General features: G+C 36.2%; 1 protein-coding gene across 3 annotated transcripts in view; it reads left to right on the forward strand.

Moving 5' to 3' along the window:
- Positions 1 to 14,975, forward strand: part of LOC120635302 (exportin-7-A) — a 49,155-nt gene that overhangs the window by 8,659 nt on the left and 25,521 nt on the right. For all 3 annotated transcript variants that reach the window (XM_039906271.1, XM_039906272.1, XM_039906270.1), the window contains exons 7-11: positions 672 to 867; positions 2,331 to 2,546; positions 3,759 to 3,905; positions 6,079 to 6,251; positions 10,254 to 10,432. In XM_039906271.1, coding sequence (XP_039762205.1) covers positions 672 to 867; positions 2,331 to 2,546; positions 3,759 to 3,905; positions 6,079 to 6,251; positions 10,254 to 10,432 — 911 coding nt within the window. The remainder of the gene's footprint in view (positions 1 to 671; positions 868 to 2,330; positions 2,547 to 3,758; positions 3,906 to 6,078; positions 6,252 to 10,253; positions 10,433 to 14,975) is intronic.

The raw sequence follows: 14,975 nt of genomic DNA on the forward strand, positions 1-14,975 counted from the left end.
TGTATTCTGGGTGTACTCGCTCATACGACTACTCACTTTAACCGATTGAAGTCCACTGCTGGACATAGGTCTTTGGAAGAGAGTTCCAAAACCCACGGTCCTGGGCCGCTTGTTTCCAGCGGCTCCCAGCGACTCGTTTGATGTCGTCTGTCCACCTCGTTGGGGGCCGACCAACGCTGCGTTTACCTGTACAGGATCAGGAACAATTTAGTTGACTCCCCACTTCTAAGGACTATCGATTTTGCATGTCGTAGGTTAAATGCAAGGCGTAAACCTCCATTTGCGTGGGCTAGATGGAAGACAAGGTATTCGGCAAATAACTTTTAATCTCGTCCGTGCAATGCTTTCAACAACAAATATTGTGAGACGGACATTTTCAGGAAATTTATTTTGGCAAAATACGTATATATTAAGCTTTCAAGTGTTTGTTTTTCATTTTTGTTTTAATTAAATTATTTTTTTCTCTTTTTTTGTGCAATATATAATTGCTTGGTAGGTACTTATTCCTAAGCAATTGTGGTTAATGTTATCGTATTATATGTATAACCAAGTTGTGGAAACTTCATTGGTTTATGTGATACAAAAATACGGCATTACTTTTATGTGTAATAATACTGTTTGTTTCCCTCGGAAAGCTAATAAATAAATAAAAAATAATATGTTGTCTACAGAGACACGCAGCTGTTCGAGATGTTTCGACTCGCCTGCTCGCTGCTCGGTGCGGCCAGGGGCGAGGCGGTAAGCGAGGCGCGAGGCGAGTCTCACGCTTTGCTTGCCGCGTTACTGCGTCTGTCGCAAAACTGTCTCACCTTCGATTTCATCTTGACGTCCAGCGACGAATCGTCCGATGACCTATGCACCGTGCAGGTGTGTAATGCGTTACTGCCCTTATGACCGTTACAATAATGCTAATGCATAAATAAGTAACATGTAATGTACCACAGGATGTGAGTATGATTGAGTGATGATTTTATTGTGCGATAGGTCAAATAAAGGTACAATATACTATAAATGATTATTACAAAAGTAAAAAAAAAAGCCACTCAAACGCATACCAAAAAGTTCATTCAAATCGGTCCAGCCGTTTAGGAGGAGTTCAGTGACATACACACGCACACAAGAAATATATATATAAAGATAAGTGACAAGTGATAAATATACTATGAAAAAGATAGATAATGCTCTTTCAAACTTTTAAAATAGGTGCACCGATTTACCTTTCAGAAAACAGTTTTCACTAGGTAACTCAAATAACATAAATTGTCTATGGTTCTTGCAAAACTTTGTGTTTGTATTTTCATAGATTACATTTTTCGTATGGATTTAAGATTTAAAACAGAATTAATATTTTTTTCATCTGTGAAGTGTCAGTTTACGAGTCCCTTAAAATTAAAAAAGCGCCAAATCGGTGTCGTGACTTGGCGGCGCCTAACGTTGTTAGACATCACATAAGAACTCGTGAAAAGTTTATTTTCTCTACGAATGACCGAAATCTTTAGGGCATCCGTTTAAGGCGATTCCTAGATTTAGAGAACAGTTTATTGCTTTTTTTCTGATGGTTGACTTTGGCCGTGGCTAGTTACCACCCTACCGACAAAGACGTGCCGCTAAGCGATTTAGTGTTCCGGTGCGATGTCGCGTAGAAACCGATTAGGGGTATTACTACGATAATCCCTAACAGGTTAGCCCGCTAGCATCTTGGACTGTATCATCACTTACCACCAGGTGAGATTGCGGTCAAGGGCTAACTTGTAGATAAATAAAAAAAATCGGTTATTGTATACCGGGATTAAAATTAATATAGCCTTCATACTCTCCGTCCCTTCAACTAATTTATGCCATAAATCGAGTCGATTGGATGCTTAGTTCGAGCGTTAAAATTCAAAATTAAAAAAAATCTAAATTCATTTATTTCAAATAGGCCTAATAGAAGCACTTTTGAAACGTCAAGTCTGTCTGTGTGTAGTGACTCTACCACCAGTTCGGAAGGCAGATTCTACCGATAAGGAGCCGGCAAGAAACTCAGCAGTTGCTCTTTTCCAATTTCAACAATTTACATTTTACATTTGAAAATTCATTTTTCTATCTTGTGAGAGATGAAAGCGGAGCCGGATGCTTCCAAGCAACCTTGTCATTAAGAAACTCATCAATTGTATAATAACCTCGCTGTAATAAATGTGTTTTAACACATTCTTTAAACTTATGCATTGGTAGCAACCTTGTCATAAAGTTAAGCACGGACAATCACACAAACAAACACACTTATTTAAAAGACCGGACCAAAGATAATTCAGTAATTATAAACTCCACCTAATACTGCTCTATTCCAGATTCCAACATCCTGGCGCTCTATGTTTCTGGAAGCCGGTACCCTGGAGCTGTTCTTCGAGCTGTACCACAGCGTCCAAGGCACCAGTTGTAGCTTGTCACTGGCCTGTATCGTCCAGTTGGCATCCGTGCGCCGATCCCTCTTCAGCAACAGCGAGAGGTCCAAGTTCCTCACCCGTTTGTGCACCGGCATCATGCGAATACTCGAGGACACGCAGGTATGATAAATAATCAGCTGCAGGTTGATTATTCGGGAGGGATCTTAGCCATGTTTGATGAGAATCAGTCTAAGATGTAGGTCTTGGTAGTGTCTAATAATGCAAATTTGGGTCCAAAGTTTAGAGTGGCTAGCCAAGTATTGGAGAGAGTGCAGAGGTATAAATATCTAGGCACTTGGCTGACTGAGAAATGGGACAGTGAAACAGAAATTAAAACCCGGATAGAAGTCGCCCGTAGTGCTTTTCAAAGCATGAAAAAAGTGCTCACTAGCCGCCGCCTAAACATCGCATTACGAAACCCCCTTCTACATTGTTACGTATGGCCAATACTTCTTTACGGATGCTAATCCTGGACCATCAAAGAGGATCTCAGGAAACGTCTAGAAGCATTCGAGATGTGGGCCTATCGACGCACGCTGAAAATTAGTTGGACTCAAAAGGTTACCAATGAGGAAGTCTTGCGACGAGTTGGTTGTCAGCGCGAACTTTGGAAGACCGTAAAAAAGAAAAAAGTTGCTTATCTAGGTCATGTGCTTCGGCATGATAGATACAGGCTACTGCAACTGATAATAATGGGCAAAGTTGCGGGAAAGAGACGCATCGGTCGCAAGAGGAAGTCTTGGTTGCGCAATATTAGGGAGTGGACTGGGATCGCGAGTGCCGCCCATCTGTTTAGCCTCGCGAGAGAAAAGGAAAATTATCGAAAACCGACGGCCAACTTTCATTCACTAGTTGGAGAGGCACCTAAAGAAGAAGAAGAGTCTAAGATAAATATGTTACCCGCCACAAAATGGCGGGTAACATATTTTTTTAGAAGTCCGTTAATAATATGTGTAACAAATAAAAGAGCTCGACTAGTTGAATACTATACACTATGAGAAAATTCAAATCCAAGATGGCCGAAAATGGTGCATTACTACATGTTTGTTATTTTTTGGCTTATTTTTTTTCTTTTATGACAAATAAAGCATTTTATTAGCATATTTTTTCAGAACTCCGTTAATAGTATGTTAAAATCCAAGATGGCCGAAAATGGTGCATTATTTTTTGGCTTATTTTTTTTCTTTTATTACAAATAAAGTATTTTTTTATTTTCATTTTTCATTCGTTCAATCTTCCAGGGTCTATCGGATGTTTGTTATTTTTTGGCTTATTTTATTTCTTTTATTACAAATAAAGCATTCTTTTATTTTCATTTGTTCAATCTTCCAGGGTCTATCGGATCCCACAAATTACCACGAGTTCTGCCGTCTGCTGGCCCGCCTCAAGTCCAACAACCAGCTCGGGGAGCTTGTGGTGGTAGAGGGGTATCCTCGACTGATCGAGCTGATTGCCAAGTTTACCGTTCAGAGCTTACAGGTAACTTCATCTGGATGTTGAGCTAAATAAAGGAGGAAGGAGGTTTATGCCCGTTTTCACTAAACCTAAGGAATAGCCTTAATCGGATGCCTAGTTAGTGGTTTAGGTGATTCCTATAGAATAACAACGTTTCACGAACACTTATGTATTGACTAGACGTTAGGCGCCATCTAAGGGTATGACACCGGAGGAACTATCAATTTTATAAATTTTAAATGCATATAAAAAAAAAGTAGTAAAAGTAGATCGAAACTGCAACGTTTCCTACTAGGTGATGCTACAGTCGCTATAAGAATGATGTGAAAGGCATATACTAATTTCGGCATTGACGGTAGGAGAGCCGTAGCTTAATTGGAGAAAGCGCTCAGGCCGCGATTGCCAGAGAGTCGCAGGTTCAAATCCTGTCGGTTCCGAAAATTTTTATATCGGCGAATCGTTAAATTTAGGCGACTCGTTGACAGGTGAAAAAAATTATAATTGGGTTTTTTAAATATTAAATACAAACAAACAACAAACAATATTTAAAAATATTGTTTGTTTGTGTTATCGAACACAAAATAACACACAAGAACCATAGACAAGTTAGGTTATATGAGTTGCCTAGTGAAAATCGATTGGTGTAATGTACGCCGAGGAAACTTCTTTGATTAGGCGTTACTTACTTTTGCCTTGTCCGTCGTAAGTAAAAGTGGCATTAGAAGGCGTGCATAGAGGGTATGCACAGGGCATGCAGATGATATAAAATGAGTTATATTATTCCAGTACGAGTTTATTTATTTATTAATTTTTATTAGAACTACCAACAAAATTACGTGAATTATAGTTATGAATAAAGCTAGCCTTAGGTTACTAATGACACATAATTTCACTTATAGGTAGTCACAGCATGCACTGGTTAGTACGTACGATAAATCAATTTCATACATGCATTATTAAAGATATGTATGTATATTTATAATAATATAATATAAACAGAAAGCTTCATAAGTGCCTGTGATAGGCCTACATGAATAAAGAAATTTTGAATTTGAAATAGAAACTTACGTTACCAATGTTAATATGTAAGGAACTTAGAAAACAGAGTTATAAAAACTTAAGGGTAGGCTTATAACTCTTACAAAGCCTATCCTTAAGTTTTTTATAAGTATGTACTAGGGAATTTTCTTCATCTGCATGCCCTGTGCGTGCCTTCTATGCACGCCACTGTCAGAAGGCCACTCAGCGGGCGATAGAGAGAGCTATGCTTGAAGTATCGGTATGTGAACAAATTTGGAATTAGGAGATCCGCGAATGAACCAGAGTCACCGACAAAGCTAAAGTGGCATTGGGATGGCCCCATAGCTCAGATAACCGATGGACGTTGGGGTCCCAAGGTATGGTAACCTCGCACCAATAATAGGAGAGTTGGTCTCCCACGACATCGAAGGAGCCGCAGTATCCAAGCGGCACGAGACCATCGTATTTGGAACTCACTAAAGAAGACCTATGTCCAGCAGTGGACGTGTACGTTATTATGATGGTATCATCACCATGATGACTATGAACGGGCGTTAACCTTCAAACTAGATCTACATCATATCAACCAACGACCGACTGGCACTCCGGAATATGACCCTCCTAGTGTGCAGTTTACTAGGCTACACAAAATTGCAAATTCATTCAAGGGCAATTGTATATTATTTTATAACAAATTACCAAATGAAATCTTTGAGTTGTCTCTCAATAAGTTCAAAGTGTATATAAAACGTAAGCTTACAGAAAAATCCTATTATAACATTAAGGATTATTTAAACGATAAAAAAGCTTGGGTGTGAATTGCTCTAGCTTCATAGCTTAATTTAAATTTACTGGAAGATGGTAATAACAAAAAAATAAATTTACCCGGCTAAGTTTGTTGTGGGCTCTTCTTAGACCAGGGCGCGTTTGGAACCCTCGTAGCTTGAGATTTAAGTTGGCGAACGAAGTTATCACCATCCCGTTACAATTATGTAAACAAATATGTATGAACGCTTCATAAGTGCTGTGATAGGCCTACATGAATAAAGAAATTTTGAATTTTTTTTTTTTAAATGTATGGCGGCCAACACACTGTAAGACAGACATTACAGCGGGCCCTCTGAATAATGAATATTCACAAAACACCAGGAGATTTTCTTAAAATTCCGGTTTTCAGATGTGGCAATTCGCGCCGAACTCTGTCCATTACCTACTCTCGATGTGGCAACGCATGGTCGCGTCCGTGCCGTACGTGAAAGCGTCCGAACCGCACTTGCTTGACGTTTACGCGCCCGGCGTGACCGCGGCCTACGTCACCTCGCGGCTGGACTCCTGCGCTTTGATAGTGAGGTACGTTCCATTCTTTAAAGCAGAGTTCCCCAAACTTTTTTGTGTCGTAGACCCCTTGCCATGTTTTTCCGTGGTTTGTAGACCCCTACTTACCTGATATTGATTTCCTGTAAATTTATTGAATAAACGTATTTGTCCCACATTCGTATTTACAGAGTGACGAATTGAACAAGTCAGTGCAAGTTAGCGAAGCTCTGAGACTGCGACTCTCAGGTTTTTACAAGTTCAAAATGTATTGCGATCACAAAGCGAATACTAACATCCTACAACTTATACAATTTTATAAACATATATAATAATTTTTTTACTTCATAGGTACTTTTATAAATAATGTATATGTTTTGATATTATAAGATAGTATGATGTAAGTAAATAGGTGCTATCAGTGTATGTGTTGAGATCCACTATCGTGGACCCCCATTTTCATTTCATGGACCCCCAAATTTTTTTTCGCTGACGTATATCCCTTGCAGGTTGTTATAGATCCCTAGGGTCGATATAGACCACTTTGGGAATCGCTGCTTTAAAGTATTTCAACGGGTATTATTCATAATTCGTTTAAAAGAAATTGCATACAATTCTACAATAAACTACCAATTGACATCTTGGAGATGTCTCTTAAAAAGTTCAAAGTTTGTATTAAACGTAAGCTTATAGAAAAGTCCTATTATAGTATAAAGGACTACGTAAACGATAAAAAAAGCTTGTGTGTAAATTATTGCTCTAACCAGGTTGCTCTTCTAATAATTTAAAATGACATTGTGAGATGGTGATAACAAAAAAAAAACACCTGGCTAGGTTTGTTGTGGGCTTCTTCTTAGACCAGGACGCATTTGGAACCCTCGTAGCTTTAGTTTTAAGTTTACGAATGTGGTTATCGCCATCATCTCACTACCGTGTAATTCTTATGTACGCATCAAAAGTGCCACCTATGGGCCTACTTGAATAAAGATATTTTTGACTTTGACTTTGGTACATCATCATATCAAATCGTTATCGGCCCACTACAGAGCACGGGTCTCCTCCCACAGTGAGAAGGGATTAAGGCCGTACGTACCACCACGCTGGCCCAGTGGCGTACTGGTGGATTCCACACACCTTCGAGGAGATTATGGAGAACTTTCAGGCATGCTGGTTTCCTCACGATGCGTTGAAGAAAGTGATATTTTAATTGCTTAAAACGCACATAACTTTAAAAAGTTAGAGGTGCTTCGGGATTCGATCTCGGCCTCGACTTTCTACAATTATATTGAAATCATAATATTGTGAAAATAAGCATTACTTATTTGTAATTATAAAATAATACTATAATGAATAGAATATAATAGAAAAAACGTTATTGCAACACAGCACAATAAGAAAAACACAAGGAAAACAGTAATAGTACTTAGTGCTAGGGTGCAAAGGCGACCTTATAACTAAAAGTGATCTTTAAAAGGCAACCTGAGCGTACGAAGTCGATAAAAAAGTGGAAAGTGGGTGGTGCATAAAGGATGTTACAAAAGTAAAATAAACTTACATGAACATACATACTACATTTACATATTAACTACAAAAATACCGATATAAATTTATATATACTATAATATATATTTATGATATATATTTATGTTATTATAAACTTACATAATACTCAATTACATAGATAATAAAACATATGAATTTATGATTTCATATGCATATTTGCATGAGAAAATTTATTATTTAATATGTATTAACAATAATTCCCTTATTTCCAATATTGCAGGTGTATATAGCAAGATCATTTATATATTAAATAAAGTTTATTCCAAGCCACAATAAACCACGAATGGCATGCAAATGTTTTCAAAAATAAAAAAGTTAGAATTGTTATTGAAATTAAATTGTATACAATAAATATTAAAATATATGACGTATATATACCAAGACCCAGTTGCATGGATCACTGTGATGACGTGACTGCGGAGGTGCGAGATGTCAAGTTTGTTGTCACAGGCAGAATCTAACTATATTTCGTGTTATTTTTGTTGGTATTTCACGAACGTCACTTTTAAATTAAGAAGCTGTACGATGCTTTATTGGTTTACATAATTCTACCAATGGATTCAGCGCACTTGCTTATTTAAAACTGTCATCACGATTGAAGTTTTCGTGCTTCACAAATTCAATCGCTTCACGAATTAGTCGTTTAAAATTTTACTATATTTGAAGTTATACTATTTTTTTTGGCGCGTTAGGGAAAAATGATGGGAGTGCGCGCGCACATCGTCACAAAAAACCGACACCCTGAAGTTAGCTACAGTCAATATTTTAGTTGTTCAAAAAAAGGTGACAGTGTGCACTTTCAACTGTGCAGGCTCATTCCGGTGATTTAATTGATTCAATTGTACAAAAATCTCAAATTTTAATGTTGAGTGAATCTTTGTTGTCTGATTATGAGATAACTCGATAATGCATAATAACAAACTTTCAATGTATTAAATACCATTTTTTCTATTGTTAGTGTCGTTTTCTCTACAAACGTAGAATAAGGCGAAGGATAACATTTTTGAAAATATTTTTATCTCGAAACTACAAAAAAAAAAAAACTTCTAACGCGTGTAATAGATTTTTATCAATTTAGATAGGAAGGCCTTTGATATAATGATCTTATTTAAACGAATGGGCGATAGAATAATAATTCTTCTGATTGAAGTAATAATTAATCCCAAATTAAATGAGATAAAAATAAAACAAGGAACACTCCGTTAAAGTATGATGGTAATATATTTCACATTAATCCTCCCGTTAATATTTTCTTTTTAAACTACTACCACTTCGGAAGGGGTCATATGTCATAGAGAAGAAGTGGCGGAAGAAACTCCAGAGCAACCCTTCTTTTTAAATATCACATTTACAATATTTCATTATAATTATTTCTTATATATCTTTAATTTTATAACACATATTTTATCGTATGAAAAGTAATTAAATGATATGCAAAGTACTTAACTTTAGTATTTCGGCCAGCGTGGTGGCCTCAGTAACCCACGTGAAGGACCAACTGTTTGCTGGCAAAGCAGAGACTGCCCTTTTTTGACAAGGCACATTAGTTTTATACTTTTCGACATCACGTGTTTTACTTATATCCATTTCCGAAAAGCTTTAATTTTAAAGTATAGTGACACAATTGTATAATGACAATTGTATGAACAAATATTAATACTTAAAGTATAATAACATCATTGTATGATGACTTTAACAACAATGGTTTTATATTAATTTCACTTACTCTAAATATTATTTTTAAAATACAATTACAAAACTGTATAATGACAGTTGTGTATTTAACAGCGGTATAGTGACACCTTTATTAATTCTTCAAGTATAGTGACATCACTGAATGTTGACTAATAAAAATGGTCTTTATATTTAATGTGAGGATATTAATATTAACTTTGAAATATACTTCAATAAATCATAATTAAATATGATAAATATCAAGTTGTTATTTTATGATATTCTAACACGTGCACATAAATACACACACGTATGGTTTTTATTCCTCTTCAAGTTAGCCCTCGACTGCAATCTCACCAGTTGGTATGTGTTGATGCAGTCTATGATTGCTAACCGGCTATCCTGTTATGGGAGGATATGGTAGTAATAAAACCTATACGGCCGAGTGGCGCAGTGGGCTGTCACTGTGGGCTGTGAGTCCAAGGCCGTGGGTTCGATTCCCACAACTGCAAAATGTTTGTGTGATGAGCATGAATGTTTTTCAGTGTCTGGGTGTTTATTTGCATTTTATAAGTATTTATGTATATTATTCATAAAAATATTCATCAGTCATCTTAGTACTCATAACACAAGCTACGCTTACTTTGGGACTACATGGCGATGTGTGCATTGTCGTAGTATATTTATTTATTTATACTCCTAATTTTTTTAATACGCGACATCGTAACGGGACGCTAAAACAAATGCGTACAAACTCGCCGCTTACAGCTAGCGTGTAATATAATTTCTGTATACACACAGGGAGGGGCTCGAAGATCCGTTGGACGAAGTCGGCACGTTGCAGCAACAGTTAGAACAGTTGTCGGTTATCGGCAGGTGCGAATACGGGAAGACCTGCCAGCTGTTGGTGGCGCATTTCGATCGTGCAGCTGCCAGCTACAGTGTGGAGACCAATCCGCAACAGCTGTTGCAACTTCAAGGTGAGATAGTATGAAAATTAAGCTTAATTTTCTATACTCTGAGAACATTAGCAGAATCTGTATGGTGTAATTTATAATTTCTTCAATCCTTTTACTCCACACCAAAACATATTTTTGTTTTAATTTTTAGAGAAAACAACACAATTTTTGTTGAAGAACAAAATATTGTGAAAATTAAGCTTAATTTTCTATACTCTGAGAACATTAGCAGAATCTGTATGGTGTAATTTATAATTTCTTCAATCCTTTTACTCCACACCAAAACATATTTTTGTTTTAATTTTTAGAGAAAACAACATAATTTTTGTTGAAGAACAAAATATTGTGAAAATTAAGCTTAATTTGCGCGAGTTAAGTCCGCGAAAAGCAGGAGAATCTGTATGGTGTAATTTATAATTTCTTCAATCCTCTTACTCGGCAATGTACCCTCTACGCACGTTTCGCTCCGAAACCGGAGCATCCTCAGGAGATGTTGACTATACAATGAGTCTCATTGTATAGTCAAAGTCAACATCTACAAACAACTACTACTAACACCAAAATTAAAATATACACTTCACTAGTAAGACCTTGCATCACTTACGCATGTCCGGTTTGGAGTAGTACGTGTAATTCGAATTATACGAAACTACAAGTAGTGCAAAATAAAGCATTAAAATCCGCTTATAATACCTCTTTCCAAACCAATCTTTCGTCCTTACATAATCGTATTAAGTTACCTACCTTGAAAGCTTTCATACTGGGGCAATCCAAAAAGTTCTATATAGTTTGTAATAAAAAACATAAAAATTCGTGTCGTGTCCGCAATTGGAAAAAGCCGGTATAAAGACCGATAATCGATAATCGATATCGATAAGTACAATCGGTACCGATTACCACATCTCTACTTCCTCGACGACTGAGTGAATGCTTTGTACGTAACTGTTGCAAAGTTCCGAGTGCTACCCTCGTTTAATTTAAAAATATAGGATAAATATCTTTAACAGTTAAATGCATTTAATTTTTAGCGTAAGCGTACGTCTGTACTAAGTTCTACGTAAAACAAGTTATTATCATCTGTTATGTGGCTCAATAAGTTGTTAAAAATGTTTAGTTTATATGCTGTAAAGTTTTAAAAAGGTGTTGTAACCTGCTAAACTGTAAGTAGTATATTTTTTCAACCTAGGCTAGTCACTAGGATATGAACTGTAATACAATTAATTAATTAATAAAGATATTTTAAAAACAAACAAACAAAAACTAACTACTAGGTGAGGTTGCAGTCAGGGGCTAACTAGTAGTGTAATAAAAAAAATGTTCAATAAAAAAGTGCCATCTCTTAGAATACTGATGAACTACCATCGGTTGCGAACGAACGAAGTCTTATTTTTGTCAATAAGGAAGTCATTATTACTTAAGTTAGGAGAGGGATCGTTCGATGTGCCAAGTACTACTTGCCATGCATAGAATTTGACGGCCGATTGGCGCAGTGGGCAGCGACCCTGCTTTCTGAGTCCAAGGCCGTGGGTTCGCTTCCCACAACTGGAAAATATTTATGAGATGAACATGAACGTTTTTCAGTGTCTGGGTGTTTATCTACTGTATGTTTAGGCATACATTGGGGCAAATAAAAGACTAACTTATGACATTAGTTGCTTTGATAGTGTTGAGTGATGCAATGACATTTGCAAACTGTCGGCTCCAAGTGAACCTTACAAACAATAAGTCGACGCCTGACGGAAATACACTGCAATGTCCACTAAACTAAGAATTGGTGTTTCAAATGTCTTGAGCCGCAGCATCTTAAAGCCCTAGGCCGGAGCATCCTGTTGCCTTGGGCCTAAACATCTTCATATTATAAGTATTTATGTATATTATTCATAAAAAATATTAATCAGTTATCTTAGTACCCATAATACAAGCTACGCATACTTTTGGACAAGATGGCGATGTGTGTATTGTCGTAGTATATTTATTTTATTTATTATTAAATAAGAAGCCGCTCTGTATACCAGTCTGAAGAGCCTGTTTGCCGGTTCTCTTAGAGGCCTAACACCCAGTTGAGGACTGGTTGGTTGACGGACACAGAACTCTGAATTGTTCTTCTGTTTATAGGCCATGGTTTACCGTATACCATCGGGCGGGCAAAGTATAATAAAAAAATTGGTTGTCTGTAAAGTCAGCTTACTGACGATAGTTGAACGTGACAACGTCGTAAGAAAATACTGATGGAATGGTTGCATTTTTCAAAAGAAAATTTTAATTTTATTTGTTTGATGGATATTATCGTTGCTATAAACAATTGACACCACATTCACTTTTCACTGCACTTCATCCTTGCCGAAAACATGTAAATGTATTATTGTATAGAAGCTGTCCACGCGGACGCATCGCTCACTCAAGTAGGAGAGAGACAGATGTCGAACGCGGAGGCCGACTGTACCTCTTTGTCGCTCGTTCCGCGCTCTCGCTTGCACTTCAAGCCTTGAATGGAACGCCTCAGAGCGAGGTAACGCCGCATACGTAATGTTTTTTCGTGCGTGCAGCCGGCTCCATCGAATTATAAGACGTTGTCACATCAAAAAAAAAAAAGTTTATTTCGGTTAATAAAATTACTGTAAACGCAAAGGTGAAGGAAAACATCACGAGGAAATCCGCATGCTTGATTGTGCGATTCTCACTGTGGGAGGAGACCCTGGTGTCCTGTAGGAGGACAGTAATGGGTTAATATGATGAATAAAATTTAAGAACGCAAAGGCTGAGACCTGCTTTTAAGGGTAGTATTACTACCCCTGTGTCAGATGACACCACCATAACAAGAAATAAACATAAAAAGAGGATAGGTATACAAACAAAAAATAATTAGTGATTATATTAGAAATAATAGACGTGTTACACAGAAGAAGATAAATTCGCTCTTCCGTAACAAGAAACAAACATTAAACGAGGGCAGGTATACAAACAAAAAATAATTAGTGATTTTATTAGAAATAATAGACGTGTTACACAGAAGAAGATAAATTCGCTCTTCCGTAACAAGAAACAAACATTAAACGAGGGCAGGTATACAAACAAAAAATAATTAGTGATTTTATTAGAAATAATAGACGTGTTACACAGAAGAAGATAAATTCGCTCTTCCGTAACAAGAAACAAACATTAAACGAGGGCAGGTATACAAACAAAAAATAATTAGTGATTTTATTAGAAATAATAGACGTGTTACACAGAAGAAGATAAATTCGCTCTTCCGTAACAAGAAACAAACATTAAACGAGGGCAGGTATACAAACAAAAAATAATTAGTGATTTTATTAGAAATAATAGACGTGTTACACAGAAGAAGATAAATTCGCTCTTCCGTAACAAGAAACAAACATTAAACGAGGGCAGGTATACAAACAAAAAATAATTAGTGATTTTATTAGAAATAATAGACGTGTTACACAGAAGAAGATAAATTCGCTCTTCCGTAACAAGAAACAAACATTAAACGAGGGCAGGTATACAAACAAAAAATAATTAGTGATTTTATTAGAAATAATAGACGTGTTACACAGAAGAAGATAAATTCGCTCTTCCGTAACAAGAAACAAACATTAAACGAGGGCAGGTATACAAACAAAAAATAATTAGTGATTTTATTAGAAATAATAGACGTGTTACACAGAAGAAGATAAATTCGCTCTTCCGTAACAAGAAACAAACATTAAACGAGGGCAGGTATACAAACAAAAAATAATTAGTGATTTTATTAGAAATAATAGACGTGTTACACAGAAGAAGATAAATTCGCTCTTCCGTAACAAGAAACAAACATTAAACGAGGGCAGGTATACAAACAAAAAATAATTAGTGATTTTATTAGAAATAATAGACGTGTTACACAGAAGAAGATAAATTCGCTCTTCCGTAACAAGAAACAAACATTAAACGAGGGCAGGTATACAAACAAAAAATAATTAGTGATTTTATTAGAAATAATAGACGTGTTACACAGAAGAAGATAAATTCGCTCTTCCGTAACAAGAAACAAACATTAAACGAGGGCAGGTATACAAACAAAAAATAATTAGTGATTTTATTAGAAATAATAGACGTGTTACACAGAAGAAGATAAATTCGCTCTTCCGTAACAAGAAACAAACATTAAACGAGGGCAGGTATACAAACAAAAAATAATTAGTGATTTTATTAGAAATAATAGACGTGTTACACAGAAGAAGATAAATTCGCTCTTCCGTAACAAGAAACAAACATTAAACGAGGGCAGGTATACAAACAAAAAATAATTAGTGATTTTATTAGAAATAATAGACGTGTTACACAGAAGAAGATAAATTCGCTCTTCCGTAACAAGAAACAAACATTAAACGAGGGCAGGTATACAAACAAAAAATAATTAGTGATTTTATTAGAAATAATAGACGTGTTACACAGAAGAAGATAAATTCGCTCTTCCGTAACAAGAAACAAACATTAAACGAGGGCAGGTATACAAACAAAAAATAATTAGTGATTTTATTAGAAATAATAGACGTGTTACACAGAAGAAGATAAATTC

The sequence above is a fragment of the Pararge aegeria genome, chromosome 26 (assembly GCF_905163445.1).
Source record: "Pararge aegeria chromosome 26, ilParAegt1.1, whole genome shotgun sequence".
Classification (NCBI taxonomy): Eukaryota; Metazoa; Arthropoda; class Insecta; order Lepidoptera; family Nymphalidae; genus Pararge; species Pararge aegeria.